The following is a 19,487-nucleotide window of genomic DNA, read 5'->3' as shown; positions in this document are numbered from 1 at the left end:
CCTGTCAGACACGGCGAGCTGATCTAGACTGCTTAATTCCGACAGACATGACGAGTGGCCCCGCCTGCCGCTAATTCTCCACTCCCGGCGACTTTCTGCTGACGGTCACATGACAAAAGATGCGGGAGGGAAGGGAGAACAGCGTCGGGGAAAGTCCTGGGATGTACCGTAGCTTCCGGACTATATATATAAGCCCCACCCACTACATTATTAGAATTACAATATATTTTTCCTTATATAAGCTGCACCTGACTATAAGTCGCGGTCAAAAGTGTACGTACACTTGTAAAGAACATCGTGTCATGGCTGGCTTCAGTTTCCAGTCATTTATTTTATGAATTTATTACGGCTCTACTGAAAATGTGCTGGGTCAAAAGTATACGTACAGCAATGTTAATATTTGCTTACATGTCCCTTGGCAAGTTTCACTGCAATAATGTGCTTTTGGTAGCCACCCACAAGCTCCTGCTTATATTTTTGACCACAAAATTGGTGCAGTTCAGCTAAATGTGTTGTTTTTCTGACATGGACTTGTTTCTTCAGCATTGTCCATGTTATGGTTTAACTAAGGAGGTGACGGCAAATGGACACCAGAGGGCAGTAGTGTTCTATGATTTATTATATATCCATCCATTTTCTACCGCTTATTCCCTTTCGGGGGCGCTGGCGCCTATCTCAGCTACAATCGGGCGGAAGGCAGGGTACACCCTGGACAAGTCGCCACCTCATCGCAGGGCTTTATTATATATATATGCACTCTATTGTTTGATTATTATATATATATCAATAGAGTATAAACTATAGAATGGTGTGTGTCAAAAATCCAAGAGTGTGTATGGTGTAAGACATGGGTGTCAAACTCTGGCCTGCGGGCCAGATTTGGCCCGCCGTGTAATTTCTCTTGGCCCTTGAGGCAATATCAAATTAACATTAGAGCTGGCCCGCTGCTGTAACACCGCATTCACCGCTAATACTCTTACTTGCCAACCCTCCCGATTTTCCCGGGAGACTGCCGAAGTTCAGTGTCCCTCCCGAATTTCATCCCGGGCAACAATATTGAGGGTGGGCCTTAAAGGCACTGCCTTTGGCGTTCTCTACAACCTGTCGCCACGTCCGCTTTTCCTCCATACAAACAGCATGCCGGCCCAGTCACATAATATATGCGGCTTATACACACACACAAGTGAATGCAAGGCATACTTGGTCAACAGCCGTACAGGTCACACTGAGGGTGGCCGCATAAACAACTTTAAAACTGTTACAAATATGCGCCACACTGTGAAGCCACACCAAACAAGAATGACATATTTTGGGAGAACATCCGCACCGTAACACAACATAAACACAACAGAACAAATACCCACAACCCCTTGCAGCACTAACTCTTCCGGGACGCTACAATATACACCCACGCTATCACCAAACCCCGTCCACCTCAACCCCGCCGCCGAAAAGAGGCATTCCATTTTTATTTACATTTTATTTTATATGCCGTTGATATTTTTTAATTATTATTATTATTTGAAACTCGATTTTGCATGTCACTATAAATTTATATACTGTAAGCCTTGCTTGTTCAAGATTCAATGCAAAACTTGTTTGGGTCCCTATTAAAAGGTTAATTTGTTCAACCTCGGCCCGCGGCTTTGTTCCGTTTTAAATTTTGGCCCACTCTGTATTTGAGTTTGACACCACTGGTGTAAGACTAAGTGAAGTTTTAAATTGGAGCGTTTTTACCACAAGTGTTGGAGACGCTGTGCTGTCAGACAAGCGTAAGGCAGGCAGGGTTGTTCAGGGGCGGAAGCGGGGTCTTATAAGCAGGAGCGAGTCGTCGTAGTCCGGGGACGAGCAAGGAGTCTGGAAACGAGGGAGGCTGTCCAAATCCAGGGCAACGGCAGGGAAACACTGCAGAAAACACGGGAGAACAAACAAGGATGTCAGAACACGAGGGAAAAGCGCAGAGAGAGAGAGCTTAGGCCTTAGGGTATCCGATTAGAGAACTAAGTTCCCGCGCCGATCCTTGGGTCCGCTGGTCCTTTATTGAGCTTGCCCTCATCAGTACCAGGTGAGCAGATTGGTAATAGAGTGCAGGCTTGTCGGTGCATGGGCGTGCTGCGCTCAGCGTGAGCAGATTCTCCGGGTGGAACCGCAGAGTAGGGAAACACAGACTGCGTGTGCGCCGCAACAGTCCACTTGGTTTAAAACCGTCATTCTAGCCTAATTTAGCCATTCCTTTACCACTTTTAAGGTGTGTTTGGGGTCATGGTCTTGTTGGAACCCCCAACTGTGCCCAAGACCCAACCATTGGGCTGATGATTTTAGCTTGTACTGAAGAATTTGGAGGTAGTCCTCCTTTTTCATCGTCCCATTGACTCTCTGTAAAGCATCAGTTCCATTGGCAGCAAAACCGGCCCAGAGTATAATACTACCACCACCATGCTTGGCGGTAGGGTTGGTGCTCCTGGGATTTAAGGCCTCACCTCACAACAGAGAAAATACGGCTGCCGTTTTGGACAAGCAACTCCCGGACGTGACTGGGGCAGGCGACAACAGCGACAACAGCAACAAAATTGCGATATAGTCAAAAAACAAAACCCCAAAACTCAATATTGCACTCTAGTGCCCCCTAGGAAGAAAACACAGTCAAAACTGTCTGTAACTTCCAGTGGGAATGTCGTAGAAACATGAAACAAAAACCACTACGTACAATCCTGTAGTGTTTTGTATATTGTACAGGATTGCTTATTATTTTTATTAGATAGTAGTCTGTTTATTTCAACTGTTAGTTTTTTCCTTTATTACTACCTCTTGTATTATTTATCTTACCCCACTAACGCACCTTAAGTTGGAGTCTTTAATCTCGTTATATGCAACTATAATGACAATAAAGTCCATTCTATTCTATTCACTATGTAGGTCTCAGTTAGACCTATATTTCATACAATGACACCCTCCGGCTAAAATCAACAGGAAGTTTGCTGTTCCCGCTTCAATACAAAAGTATTCAAGTCAGCAAATGTAAATGAAATATTGTTGCCACTTTTTGAATGGTTATTGTTTTGTGGGCGGAATAGAGGATCTCCCACTTTTATTTACCAGTTAGAATGCGTTAAAGGAGAAAAAACAAACATCCGTGGTCATCCATCCATCTTCTACTCCTTTTAGTTCTAAACTGCCTTCAGGAAAAGACATTCTGGTGTTTGTGGAGGACGGATCAGGGAAAAGTTCACTTCTGTCCAATCTTCATGGAGCCCAACACAACAAAAGAGGACGAGGACTGGAATATATCAATACTTAAATGTCCGGGATGAAGACCGGGATGACATTACACGATGGAATGTGTGGATCCTGGACGGGGACCTGTACCATTTACCTTTTGTCCTCCAAACATATTGCTGGGTATTGTGGCCAAACAGCTCACTTTTTGTCTCATCTGACCACAGAACTTTCCTCCAGAAGGTCTTTTCTTTGTCCATGTGATGTCAGATGTAAAAAAAATGGAGCTGTTTGGCCACAATACCCAGCAATATGTTAGGAGGAGAAATCCCAGGAACACTATTCCTACCGTCAAGCATAGTGGTCGTAGTGTTATGTTCTGGGCCTGTTTTGCTGCCAATGGAAATGCTGCTTTACAGAGAGTAAATGGGACCATCCATCCATCCATCCATTTTCTACCGCTTTTTCCCTTTGGGGTCGCAGGGGGCGCTGGTGCCTATCTCAGCTACAATCGGGCAGAAGGCGGTGTACACCCTGGACAAGTCGCCACCTCATCGCAGGTCAATTGGACCATGCCTCCAAATTCTTCAGGACAAGCTAAAATTGTCAGCATATGTTTAATGTACCCTAAGATTTTTGGTCAAAATAAAGACAATAATGTATTTTTTTTTCAAAAGTTTTAAAATAGCAAAATATTGGTATCGGGCCAACCCTAATTGGCACAGACGCTCGTGATCACCTCGCAGTTATAAATAGTTGGTCTGTCGTTAGCACTTATAATAACAATATCACTAATTAGGGACAAACGTCCCTTTGGGGCAGAGGACCCTAATGATTTTCTAAGGTTTTATTATTATTATACCGCCGCCTCTTTGAGCTGTAATTTGACCCGCTTAACATGCTTCAAAACCCACTAAATTTGACACACACATCAGGATTGGCGAAAATTGCGATCTAATCAAAAAACAAAACCTCAAAATTGCGCTCTAGCGCCCCCTAGGAAAAAAACACGGACAAAACTTTAACTTCCAGTGGGAATGTCGTAGAAACATGAAACAAAAACCACTACGTACCATCCTCTAGTGTACAGGATTGCTTATTATTTTTATTAGATAGTAGTCTGTTTATTTCAATTGTTAGTTTTTTAGGGGCGGTTTAGCTCGGTTGGTAGAGTGGCCGTGCCAGCAACTTGAGGGTTCCAGGTCCGATTCCCGCTTTCGCCATCCTAGTCACTGCCGTTGTGTCCTTGGGCAAGACGCTTTACCCACCTGCTCCCAGTGCCACCCACACTGGTTTGAACGTAACTTAGATATTGGGTTTCACTATGTAAAGCGCTTTGAGTCACTAGAGAAAAAGCGCTATATAAACATAATTCACTTCACTTCACTTTTTCCTTTATTACTACCTCTTGAATTATTTATTTTACCCCATATTTGTTCCCACTAACGCACCTTAAGTTGGAGTCTTTGATCTCGTTATATGCAAATACAATGACAATAAAGTCCATTCTATACTATTCTATTCTATTCACTATGTAGGTCTCAGTTAGACCTATATTTCATACACTGACACCCCCCGGCTAAAATCAACAGGAAGTTTGCTATTCCCACTTCAATACAAAAGTATTCAAGTAAGCAAATGTAAATGAAATATTGTTGCCACTTCTTGAATGGTTATTGTTTTGTGGGCGGAATAGAGGATCTCCCACTTTTATTTACCAGTTAGAATGCATCCATCCATTTTTTACTACTTGTCCCTTTTTATGGTCGCGGGGGGTGGTGGTGGTCATGTCTTTCATAATGCTTGTGAACGACGGGCGAAATAAAACATAATAAAAGTTCCTCTTTAAGATTCAGATCAGATTCTTGTGAGGGTGGCCGCCAGTCTAAGCGCCTCCAGGTGTTGTGAACAAGGAGGTGTGTTTAGCTTGCAGGTGGGGCGGCCATTGTCATGCAGGTGACTCCCACTAATCTCCTCTTAGACGCCTCTGTCCCGTCTGACCCAAATCCCCCCCACACACACCCTGATCTCTCCTTCGCCCACAGCACTCCCTGCTGTCCATCCTCGGCGCTGTACGCACACACACACACACACACACACACACACACACACACACACACACACACACACACACACACAAACACACACACACACACACACACACACACACACACACCCTTGTAGTTCTGACCTTCTTGAGACCTGAGAAAAATGTCTCCCTCTTTAGGAGCAGCCTTTTTAGATATATAAAGATGTGTATTTACAACATTAATAATATATACATACTATGCACATATAAAAAAGCTTGTTGTGAAAAATAAGTTGGAATTTCACAGGAAAAAGGTCACAATTTCACAGGAAAAACTGAGAATTTTGGCAGTATTATAATAAAAGTCGTCATTTTACTCAACGTAAGTCAAAATGTTACAAGAAAAACTGAACATTTGTGCAATATTATGATAAAAGTGTTAATTTTACTCATTAACAGTCGCAGTTTTATAGAAAAAAGCAGTTTTATGAAAAGAGTTGTAATTTTACTCGACAAAAGTCAACATTTTATAAGAAAACTTCAAATTGTTGACAGTATTATAATAATAATCGGAATTTTGATTGGCTAAATTATGACTAAAGTCATCGTTTTACTCAAAATATGTCACAACCCCAAAAATTGGCAACATTGTGATAAAAGTCAGAATTTTATCACAATGTTGCATTAAAAAGTAATAATTTTACAAGAAAATATTGCAATATTACAGAAACGGAAATATGAGATGTGTAAGATACTTTTCTTTCTTGATGTCTCAAGAAGGCTAGAAATACAACCCACACACACACACACACACACACACACACACACACACATCCTGGTAGTTCTGACCTTCTTGAGACCTGAGAAAAACCTCTTTAGGAGCAGCCTTTCTAGATATATAAAGATGTGTATTTACAACATTAATAATATATACATACTATGCACATATAAAAAAGCTTGTTGTGAAAAATAAGTTGGAATTTCACAGGAAAAAGGTCACAATTTCACAGGAAAAACTTGGAATTTTGGTAGTATTATAATAAAAGTCGTCATTATACTCAACGCAAGTCAAAATTTTAGAAGAAAAACTGAAGTTTTGTGCAATATTATGATAAAAGTGGTAATTTTACTCAATAACAGTCGCAGTTTTATAAGAAAATCAGTTTTATGAAAAGAGTTGGAATTTTACTCGACAAAAGTCAAAATTGTATAAGAAAACTTAAAATTGTTGACAGTATTATAATAATAATTGGAATTTTGCTTGGCTAAATTATGACTAAAGTCATCGTTTTACTCAAAATGTCACAAACCAAAAAATTGGCAACGTTGTGATAAAAGTCTGAATTTTATCACCATGTTGCATTAAAAAGTAATAATTTTACATAAAAAAGTAATAATTTTACAAGAAAATATTGCAATATTACAGAAACGGAAATATGAGATGTTTAAGATACTTTTCTTTCTTGATGTCTCAGGAAGGCTAGAAATACAACACACACACACACACACACACACACACACACACACACACACACACACACACACACACACACCCTTGTAGTTCTGACCTTCTTGAGACCTGAGAAAAACCTCTTTAGGAGCAGCCTTTCTAGATATATAAAGATGTGTATTTACAACATTAATAATATATACATACTATGCACATATAAAAAAGCTTGTTGTGAAAAATGAGTTGGAATTTCACAAGAAAAAGGTCACAAGTTCAAAGGAAAAACTTAGAATTTTGGCAGTATTATAATAAAAGTCGTCATTTTACTCAACGTAAGTCAAAATGTTAGAAGAAAAACTGAAGTTTTGTGCAATATTATGATAAAAGTGTTAATTTTACTCTATAACAGTCGCAGTTTTATAAAAAAAAAGCAGTTTTATGAAAAGAGTTGGAATTTTACTCGACAAAAGACAAAATTTTATAAGAAAACTTCAAATTGTTGACTATTATAATAATAATTGGAATTTTGCTTGGCTAAATTATGACTAAAGTCATCGTTTTACTCAAAATATGTCAGAACCAAAAAAATTGGCAACATTGTGATAAAAGTCAGAATTTTATCACCATGTTGCATTAAAAAGTAATAATTTTACATAAAAAAGTAATAATTTTACAAGAAAATATTGCAATATTACAGAAACGGAAATATGAGATGTTTAAGATACTTTTCTTTCTTGATGTCTCAGGAAGGCTAGAAATACAAAAACACACACACACACACACACACACACACACACACACACACACACACACACACACACACACCCTTGTAGTTCTGACCTTCTTGAGACCTGAGAAAAACCTCTTTAGGAGCAGCCTTTCCAGATATATAAAGATGTGTATTTACAACATTAATAATATATACATACTATGCACATATAAAAAAGCTTGTTGTGAAAAATGAGTTGGAATTTCACAAGAAAAAGGTCACAATTTCACAGGAAAAACTTAGAATTTTGGCAGTATTATAATAAAAGTTGTCATTTTACTCAACACAAGTCAAACTTTTACAAGAAAAACTGAACATTTGTGCAATATTATGATAAAAGTTGGAACTTTACTCAGTAACACTCACTATTTTACGAGAAAAGCTTAAAATGTTGGCAGTTTTATGAAAAGTCATAATTTTACTCCAAAAAAATCACTATTTTACAAGAACAACCAAAAAAATGGGCAATATTGTGATAAAAGTCAGAATTTTTTATGACAAATGTTACCATTTTTACACAAATAAGTAATAATTTTACAAGAAAATATTGCAATATTATAGAAACAGAAATATGAGATTTTTAAAGAAAAAAGTTAACACATTGTGAGAGACTGTTTTTAGTTATTTAATCTTATTTATTTATTTATTTTGTCTCTAATACTTTTTTAATCTTCATGATTTACTTCAAGTTATTACAGTATGTCTCGATATACTTTTTTTTTTAATTATTATTAATTTAGGCCATAGGGGGCGTATTTCAATGTCTTACACACACTTGTTATTTTATATGTTGACCAGAGGGGGAGCACTTTTAAAAGCGACACACAGTCAATGTGAACAATCCCTCCCTTTTTGGGAGCACTCTCATTTTGATAGATATCACCACAAATGAGACATTGTCTATTAGATGCAATGTTATTGGGACCATCATTTATGTCATCACTTCTTCACACCTCCTCATATGGAAGATACTTTTCCTTCATGTCTCAAGAAGGCTAGAAATACAACACACACACACTGAAAATTTTTATTTCCTCTCGGGGATTAATAAAGTATGTCTGATTCTGATGAAATTCTTGTATTTGTTACCTTCTTGAGACCAGCCTCTCTAGATATATAAAGATGTGTATTTACAACATTAATAATATATACATACTATGAACGTACAAAAAAGATTGTTGTGAAAAATGAGTTGGAATTTATCAAGAAAAAAGTCACAATTTCACAAGAAAAACTTTGAATTTTGGCAGTACTATAGTAAAAGTCATTTTACTCAAGGCAAGTCAAAATTTTACAAGAAAAACTGAACATTTCCGCAATACTATGATAAAAGTTGGAATTTTACTCAATAACAGTCGCAATTTTACAAGAAAACTTTAAAATGTTGACAATATTATAAAAATCATTGGAATTTTGCCTGACAAAATGACAAAAGTCATCATTTTACTCAAAATATGTCACAACCCAAAAAATTGGCAATATTGTGATAAGTCAGAATTTTATATGACCAGTCACCATTTTGCATTAAAAAGTAACAATTTTACATACAAAAATTAAAATTTTACAAGAAAATATTGCAATACTACAGAAACAGAAATATTATGAGATTTTTCAAAGGAAAAAGTTGACACATTGTGAGAAAGACGGCTTTTACTTATTTTATTTTTATTTGTGTGAATGTGAGTGTGAATGTTGTCTGTCTATCTGTGTTGGCCCTGCGATGAGGGTGGCGACTTGTCCAGGGTGTACCCTGCCTTCCGCCCGATTGTAGCTGAGATAGGCGCCAGCGCCCCCCGCGACTCCGAAAGGGAATAAGCGGTAGAAAATGGATGGATGGATGGAATTTTTTGTTTGTAATTGTTTTTTAATCTTCATTATTTACTTCAAGTTATTACAGTATGTCTCGATATACATTTTTTTTTATTATTATTAATTTTGGCCAAAGGGGGCATATTTCAATGTCTTACACACACTTGTTATTTCATATGTTGACCAGAGGGGGAGCACTTTTAAAAGCGATACACAGTCAATGTGAACAATCCCTCCTTTTTGGGACCACCCTCATTTTGATAGATATCACCACAAATGAGACATTGTCTATTAGATGCAATGTTATTGGGACCATCATTTATGTCATCACTTCTTCACACCTCCTCATATGGAAGATACTTTTCCTTCATGTCTCAAGAAGGCTAGAAATACAAGAACACACACACACACACACCGATCTCCTTCATCTGCTCTGTGATGCGTGGTCCCCAAGGAGACGGTCGGAGGGGCGGGGCTAACGTGCAGGTTAGAGAGTTTGACATTCCGAGTCCGACTCTGCGAATGTGGCGGCTGTCAGAGTGCTGAAAGGGTGGTGGCGGGTCAGTGGCGAGGGGAGGCGGGGCTTCAACTGTAGGAGAGGTGTGGGATTACTGCGCTGATGGAGGCTCAGCCCGCCGTCTTCATGGCGGCCAGCAAGTGCTGGAGATTTCATTTCATCTCGGACTCACAAGTGCACACTCCACTCACACGTGCACACTCCACTCACACGTGCACACCCCACTCACACGTGCACACCCCACTCACACGTGCACACCCCACTCACACGTGCACAGCCCACTCACACGTGCACACCCCACTCACACGTGCACACCCCACTCACACGTGCACACTCCACTCACACGTGCACACCCCACTCAAACGTGCACACCCCACTCACTTTACAGCACACCCCACTCACACGTGCACACCCCACTCACTTTACAGCACACCCCACTCACTTTACAGCACACCCCACTCACACGTGCACACCCCACTCACTTTACAGCACACCCCACTCACACGTGCACACCCCACTCACACGTGCACACCCCACTCACTTTACAGCACACCCCACTCACTTTACAGCACACCCCACTCACACGTGCACACCCCACTCACTTTACAGCACACCCCACTCACACATGCACACCCCACTCACACGTGCACACCCCACTCACTTTACAGCACACCCCACTCACTTTACAGCACACCCCACTCACACGTGCACACCCCACTCACTTTACAGCACACCCCACACACACGTGCACACCCCACTCACTTTACAGCACACCCCACTCACACATGCACACCCCACTCACACGTGCACACCCCACTCACTTTACAGCACACCCCACTCACACGTGCACACCCCACTCACTTTACAGCACACCCCACTCAAACGTGCACACCCCACTCACTTTACAGCACACCCCACTCACACGTGCACACCCCACTCACTTTACAGCACACCCCACTCACTTTACAGCACACCCCACTCACACGTGCACACCCCACTCACTTTACAGCACACCCCACTCACACGTGCACACCCCACTCACTTTACAGCACACCCCACTCACTTTACAGCACACCCCACTCACACGTGCACACCCCACTCACTTTACAGCACACCCCACTCACACGTGCACGCCCCACTCACTTTACAGCACACCCCACTCACTTTACAGCACACCCCACTCACTTTACAGCACACCCCACTCACACGTGCACGCCCCACTCACTTTACAGCACACCCCACTCACACGTGCACACCCCACTCACTTTACAGCACACCCCACTCACACGTGCACACCCCACTCACTTTACAGCACACCCCACTCACACGTGCACACCCCACTCACTTTACAGCACACTCCACTCACTTTACAGCACACCCCACTCACTTTACAGCACACCCCACTCACACGTGCACACCCCACTCACTTTACAGCACACCCCACTCACACGTGCACACCCCACTCACTTTACAGCACACCCCACTCACACGTGCACACCCCACTCACTTTACAGCACACCCCACTCACTTTACAGCACACCCCACTCACACGTGCACACCCCACTCACTTTACAGCACACCCCACTCACACGTGCACACTCCACTCACACGTGCACACCCCACTCAAACGTGCACACCCCACTCACTTTACAGCACACCCCACTCACACGTGCACACCCCACTCACTTTACAGCACACCCCACTCACTTTACAGCACACCCCACTCACACGTGCACACTCCACTCACACGTGCACACCCCACTCAAACGTGCACACCCCACTCACTTTACAGCACACCCCACTCACACGTGCACACCCCACTCACTTTACAGCACACCCCACTCACTTTACAGCACACCCCACTCACACGTGCACACCCCACTCACTTTACAGCACACCCCACTCACACGTGCACACCCCACTCACTTTACAGCACACCCCACTCACTTTACAGCACACTCCACTCACTTTACAGCACACCCCACTCACTTTACAGCACACCCCACTCACACGTGCACACCCCACTCACTTTACAGCACACCCCACTCACTTTACAGCACACCCCACTCACACGTGCACACCCCACTCACTTTACAGCACACCCCACTCACACATGCACACCCCACTCACACGTGCACACCCCACTCACTTTACAGCACACTCCACTCACTTTACAGCACACCCCACTCACTTTACAGCACACCCCACTCACTTTACAGCACACCCCACTCACACGTGCACACCCCACTCACTTTACAGCACACCCCACTCACTTTACAGCACACCCCACTCACTTTACAGCACACCCCACTCACACGTGCACACCCCACTCACTTTACAGCACACCCCACTCACACGTGCACACCCCACTCACTTTACAGCACACCTCACTCACTTTACAGCACACCCCACTCACACGTGCACACCCCACTCACTTTACAGCACACCCCACTCACACATGCACACCCCACTCACACGTGCACACCCCACTCACTTTACAGCACACTCCACTCACTTTACAGCACACCCCACTCACTTTACAGCACACCCCACTCACTTTACAGCACACCCCACTCACACGTGCACACCCCACTCACTTTACAGCACACCCCACTCACACGTGCACACCCCACTCACTTTACAGTACACCCCACTCACACGTGCACACCCCACTCACTTTACAGCACACTCCACTCACTTTACAGCACACCCCACTCACTTTACAGCACACCCCACTCACACGTGCACACCCCACTCACTTTACAGCACACCCCACTCACACGTGCACACCCCACTCACTTTACAGCACACCCCACTCACACGTGCACACCCCACTCACTTTACAGCACACCCCACTCACTTTATAGCACACCCCACTCACACGTGCACACCCCACTCGCTTTACAGCACACCCCACTCACACGTGCACACCCCACTCACTTTACAGCACACCCCACTCACTTTACAGCACACCCCACTCACACGTGCACACCCCACTCACTTTACAGCACACCCCACTCACACGTGCACACCCCACTCACTTTACAGCACACCCCACTCACTTTACAGCACACCCCACTCACTTTACAGCACACCCCACTCACTTTACAGCACACCCCACTCACTTTACAGCACACCCCACTCACACGTGCACACCCCACTCACTTTACAGCACACCCCACTCACTTTACAGCACACCCCACTCACACGTGCACACCCCACTCACTTTACAGCACACCCCAGTCACACGTGCACACCCCACTCACTTTACAGCACACCCCACTCACTTTACAGCACACCCCACTCACACGTGCACACCCCACTCACACGTGCACACCCCACTCACACGTGCACACCCCACTCACTTTATAGCACACCCCACTCACACGTGCACACCCCACTCACTTTACAGCACACCCCACTCACACGTGCACACCCCACTCACTTTACAGCACACCCCACTCACTTTACAGCACACCCCACTCACACGTGCACACCCCACTCACACGTGCACACCCCACTCACTTTACACCCTAGTTATGATGGGGCTGATGACCAGGAATTATGACATCATGTCAATAAATACAATTACATTTAAAAAAAAAAAAAAGCTTGGATTGAAAATGAAAAAATGTGAGGCTATCCAACATTGTAGGTGGGTCAGGGTGAGTAAATCAAGTGCTCCTTTTGCATTCGTACACCTACTGGTACAAACCCTGTTTCCATATGAGTTGGGAAATTGTGTTAGATGTAAATATAAACAGAATACAATGATTTGCAAATCCTTTTCAACCCATATTCAGTTGAATATGCTACAAAGACAACATATTTGATTTTCAAACTGATAAAACAATTTTTTTTGCAAATAATCATTAACTTTGGAATTTGATGCCAGCAACACGTGACAAAAAAGTTGGGAAAGGTGGCAATAAATACTGATAAAGTTGAGGAGTGCTCATCAAACACTTATTTGGAACATCCCACAGGTGTGCAGGCTAATTGGGAACAGGTGGGTGCCATGATTGAGTATAAAAGCAGCTTCCCAAAAAATGCTCAGTCTTTCACAAGAAAGGATGGGGCGAGGTACACCCCTTTGTCCACAACTGCGTGAGCAAATAGTCAAACCGTTTAAGAACAGCATTTCTCAACGGTTTATTGCGAGGAATTTAGGAATTTCCCCATCTACGGTCCATAATATCATCAAAAGGTTCAGAGAATCTGGAGAAATCACAGAACATAAGCGATGATATAACAGACTTTCGTTCCCTCAGGCGGTACTGCATGAAAAACTGACATCAGTGTGTTAAGCATATCACCACATGGACTCAGGAACACTTCATAAAACCACTGTCAGTAACTACAGTTGGCCGCTACATCTGTAAGTGCAAGTTAAAACTCTACTATGCAAAGCGAAAGTCATTTATCAACAACACCCAGAAACACCACCAGGTTCTCTGGGCTGAGCTCATCTAAGATGTACTGATGCAAAGTGGAAATCTGTTCTGTGGTCTGACGAGTCCACATTTCAAATTGTTTTTTGGAAACGATGATCGTCATGTCCTCCGGACCAAAGAGGAACAGAACCATCAGGACTGTTCTAGGTGCGAAGTTGAAAAGCCAGTATCTGTGATGGTATGGGGGTGCATTAGTGCCCAAGGCATGGGTAACTTACACATCTGTGAAGGCACCATTAATGCTGAAAAGTACATACAGGTTTTGGAGCAACATATGCTGCCATCCAAGCAACGTTATCATGGACACCCCTGCTTATTTCAGCAAGACAATACCAAGTCACTTGTTACAACAGTGTGGCTGCATTAGACTGGCCCGCCTGTAGTCCAGACCTGTCTCCCATTGAAAATGTGTGGCGCATTATGAAGCCTAAAATACCACAACAGAGACCCCGGACTGTTGAACAACTTAAGCTGTACATAAAACAAGAATGGGAAAGAATTCCACCTGAAAAGCTTCAAAAATGTGTCTCCTCAGTTCCTAAATGTTTATTGAGTGTTGTTAAAAGAAAAGGTGATCTAACACAGTGGTGAACATGCCCTTTCCCAACTACTTTGGCACGTGTTGCAGCCATGAAATTCTAAGTTAATGATTATTTGCAAAAAAAAACAAAGTTTATGAGTTTGAACATCAAATATGTTGTCTTTGTAGCATATTCAACTGAATATGGGTTGAAAAGGATTTGCAAATCATTGTATTCCGTTTATATTTACATCTAACACAATTTCCCAACTCAAATGGAAACGGGGTTTGTAAATACATGTTGGTACCGGGGACAACCGGGCAAATATTAAGATGGATGGTTCCATGAGGGTCCGGGTGTGTTGTGAGTGACGTGTGCAAAGCAACCAACCCGTGTCCCACTCCCTCCAGGGCCTGAAGGCGGCAGACAACGACCCTACGGCGCCGCCCTACGACTCCCTGCTGGTGTTCGACTACGAGGGCAGCGGCTCCACGGCCGGCTCGCTCAGCAGCCTGCACTCGTCCTCCAGCTGCGGCGACCAGGACTACGACTACCTCGGCGACTGGGGGCCGCGCTTCCGTAAGCTGGCCGACCTGTACGGCGGTGGCGACGACTAGCGCGGCGGCCGGCGTTTTCAGCGGCGGGGTGATTTTTTTTTTGTTTGTTTTTTTATTTCTTTGGGGTGAAGACAGCAGCACTTGTTCTGTTTCAGCGCCAGAAACGGCTTCTAAAGACTCGCCGAGCGTCCGGGAGCTATCATGGCGGCGAGGGCGAGCTTAGCGGCGTGACGGAGGACGCTCACTTACACTTGAATCTCACAGGACACCAACACTGAGGTCAAATGTGCCTTTATGTACATTCTTATGTACATTGTTGGCTCCTCTTTCTCTCTTGCTTTCACACGCCCAGGGCCATCATAGCGTGTACGTGTGTGTGTGTGTGTGTGTGTGTGTGTGTGTGTGTGTGTGTGTGTGTGTGTGTGTGTGTGTGTGTGTGTGTGTGTGTGTTCCCACACTGTGTGGACTCTGCAAAAGGTGAGGGGAAAAAATGATGTTTTCCAAGTTTAAAGTAGAATATTAAAAACAATCCATGCAATGTTTAGAACTTTTTCCCGCCAAAAGTCAAAAGTATGCTGGTGTTTGATATTTAATTATGGAAAAAAATAAGATGCGGAAAACAGACGGATGGCATACATTTAAAGACAAAATTATTGTATTATTGTCGTGTATTATTTTGTTAGACCGATGCATAAAAGAAGAAATATTCCAGGTGTGTTGTCATTAGTTACTGCAGGGGGGGTCCAAAGTGCAGCCAGGGGGCTGCTAGCGGACCAAAGCTGGAGTTTGTTTTGGCCCATGACATAAAAAATGTAAGAAAATGAGCCAAAAAGACATAATGTGATGAGAAAAAGCTGAAATTTAACTACTAAAAATACAATCAAGTCAAGACTATCCAAAAGTCCACCAAATAGACTGCCTAGACTTCCAGATTTGATGTCAAATTTTCAGCTTTTTTTGTCGTTACTTTGAAACTTTTTGCTGGTTTTTTGTAACATTCTTACGGTTTGATTTGGACAATATTTTGCGAGCCAACAAAACTGGAGCTGCGTGCCAAAAATGGCCCCCGTGCCGCACTTAAGACACCACTGCCATGAGTACTAAAAGTCATTGTAGGCAGGACATTTATTCAATAATTATTCAAACAAGGCTGTTGCTTCTGAAATGTTAAAAACTCATATACATACATATATATACATATATATATATATATATATATACACACACACACACACACACACATATACACACACACACATGTATATATATATATATATATATATATATGTGTATAAATGTATATATTATATATATATTCGCAGCCGAGTGTGAAGCGACCGGAATGAGAATCAGCACCTCCAAGTCCGAGTCCATGGTTCTCGCCCGGAAAAGGGTGGAATGCCATATCCGGGTTGGGGAGGAGACCCTGCCCCAAGTGGAGGAGTTCAAGTACCTAGGAGTCTTGTTCACGAGTGAGGGAAGAGTGGATCGTGAGATCGACAGGCGGATCGGTGCGGCGTCTTCAGTATTGCGGACGTTATACCGATCCGTTGTGGTGAAGAAGGAGCTGAGCCGGAAGGCAAAGCTCTCAATTTACCGGTCGATCTACGTTCCCACCCTCACCTATGGTCATGAGCTTTGGGTCATGACCGAAAGGATAAGATCACGGGTACAAGCGGCCCAAATGAGTTTCCTCCGCCGTGTGGCGGGTCTCTCCCTTAGAGATAGGGTGAGAAGCTCTGCCATCCGGGAGGAACTCAAAGTAAAGCCGCTGCTCCTCCACATGGAGAGGAGCCAGATGAGGTGGTTCGGGCATCTGGTCAGGATGCCACCCGAACGCCTCCCTAGGGAGGTGTTTAGGCACGTCCAACCGGTAGGAGGCCACGGGGAAGACCCAGGAGCTCGACGAAGTGGCTGGGGAGAGGAAAGTCTGGGTTTCCCTGCTTAGGCTGTTGCCCCCGCGACCCGACCTCGGATAAGCGGAAGAAGATGGATGGATGGATGGATGTATATATATACAGTATGTGTGTATGTATGCATATATATGTATGTATGTATGCATGCATGTATACATACATGTATGTATACAGTATATATATATATATACACATACATATATGTATGCATTATGTATAAATAAATGTATGTTTACAGTATATGTATATACATACATATATGTATGCATTATGTATAAATAAATGTATGTTTACAGTATATGTATATGCATGTATATTTGTATGTATGTGTTTATATGTATATATTAAAGATATATGTTTAATACATATACATACATATATACTACATATACACGCACACATACTTTATAAACACACAGATATGCTATATATACTATGTGTGTGTGTGTATGTATATATGTGTGTATGTATGTATGTATACATGTATGTATACAGTATATGCGTATGTATACAACCATGTATGTATACAATATATGCGTATGTATGTATATTTGTATATGTGTTTATATGTATATCTTAAAAGATATATATTTAATACATATATATACATATATACACGCAGACATATACTTTATATACACACAGATATGCTATATATCTATACACACAGATATGCTATATATCTATGTATGTATGTATGTATATATATATATATATATATATATACACACACACACACACACACAATACACAAGTATAATACACAACAGCAGAACCAACGTTGTAATGAGTTTGGCCCCCTTGTGTCAAGACCCGGTAGTACCTCGGTTTTCATTCGCCCTATTTTTTGTAATTAGTTTTTTTGGGGGGGCTAATATTTGTGTCCAATTTTTGCACTGGTATTCGTATTATGCCTCGGTTATCATCACAAACTAGTCTGTTTACCCCGTATCGGAATAATCCAATCCATTGGCAAAATAAGCCAAGAAGGGGCCAAAGAAAGTTGCGAGTGACAGCACTTTGATAAAGACGAGGAGAAACGCTATTGTAAAAGGGTGGTTTTACAATAGCGTTCTAAATTAACCATTTTATTCCTCGTTTATGGTATTTCGCTTTGTTTTCCGCACGTCAAACCACCATTAAGCTCTTATATTATTTATTTCTTATGAGGAAAATGTCCTTTTAAAAAGGATTACTAACCGAAACCGAGGCAGGACTGTATGTCTTTGAATAACGCGTGATTTTTGAGTCACGTTGCTAAATATGCGTAAAAAAGTAGTCTTAAACACTGAAGGGTCCCTCGGAGGAGACGCACGCCGACCATCACTGACCGCTTGATCATATTTTCTTCGCCCTTGTGTAGTTTCAGTGTGACTAATGCTAAGCTAGCAGTTAGCGCTAATGCAAAAAAAAAAAAAAAAATTTAGCAGTTGAGTGAAACATCGGTTTCCGGAAGAAACGAATCAAGCATAAAAACTGCGTAATGTTTACAAAGGAAGAAGAAGAATTCAAAGACTTAACCAAGCAAGCTCTACAGTACCGTAATGCTTGTACTAAACGGGCAGCGTGAATGTGTTGAATGAGAGGAGTGGAAGTTTGAGCTGCGCATGAACGTTTTTTTGTTTGTTCCAAGGCGAGAAGACGTGTACAGTAACACCCGATTCTTCATGGATTTCCATTTTTCTTTTTTGATTATTTTTTCTCCACAAAAGTAACTTATGCAGCCGTCGGCCAACAGAGGAAGCCTTTGGTCGAGTTCTTGTCGGTAGCACGGAACATTCTGGATGCTGCTCCAAGACCAACCTGGCAAAGTTGCTGACAATTTGCCTTAGTGTTTCTGGAACATTCCAGCTGGCTTCTTCACTGTAAACTGTACAGATTGTATCTCTCTCTCTCTTTCTCTCTCTCTCTCTCTCTCTCTTGTCGTTCTTTGAATCGTGACGATGAAATGCTAATGTACATGTTCTTTGGATTACAAATTAAACATTTTTTGCATGTTTTTATCTTTTCATGATGAGGAAACTGCCATTTTCTGCATGATCATATTATGACATATTATCGTAATGTTATCCACATACTCATTTTATTCTGTAAAAATCAGAAATAACAGTTATGGTGTGAAATTACTGGAAAAACTCCACAAACACACAAACATGTTTTCACTCATGCCTGATGATTCACAAGTAAGAAAAACAATTTCTTAAAATAACTATTCACAAGTTAAAAAAAATTAAATAATCTTAAAATAA

The 19,487-nt window shown here is 42.3% G+C and overlaps 1 protein-coding gene across 2 annotated transcripts in view; it reads left to right on the top strand.

Annotated features, from left to right (window-relative positions):
* The window catches only part of LOC133543951 (cadherin-2-like), a 210,927-nt gene extending 191,690 nt beyond the window's left edge, over positions 1-19,237 (top strand). The window contains exons 16-17 of one of the 2 annotated variants that reach the window (XM_061888891.1): positions 15,176-15,410; positions 15,478-19,237. In XM_061888891.1, coding sequence (XP_061744875.1) covers positions 15,176-15,382 — 207 coding nt within the window. In that variant the 3' untranslated portion in view covers positions 15,383-15,410; positions 15,478-19,237. Of the gene's footprint in view, positions 1-15,175 lie in introns of both variants that reach the window. The other variant, XM_061888890.1, reaches the window with a different exon arrangement.
* Positions 19,238-19,487: the final 250 nt, after the last annotated feature.

The sequence above is a fragment of the Nerophis ophidion genome, linkage group LG26 (genome assembly GCF_033978795.1).
Source record: "Nerophis ophidion isolate RoL-2023_Sa linkage group LG26, RoL_Noph_v1.0, whole genome shotgun sequence".
NCBI classification, from domain to species: Eukaryota; Metazoa; Chordata; class Actinopteri; order Syngnathiformes; family Syngnathidae; genus Nerophis; species Nerophis ophidion.
The sequence above is the reverse complement of the archived record's forward strand: the minus strand, read 5'-3'. Positions and strand labels throughout refer to the sequence as shown.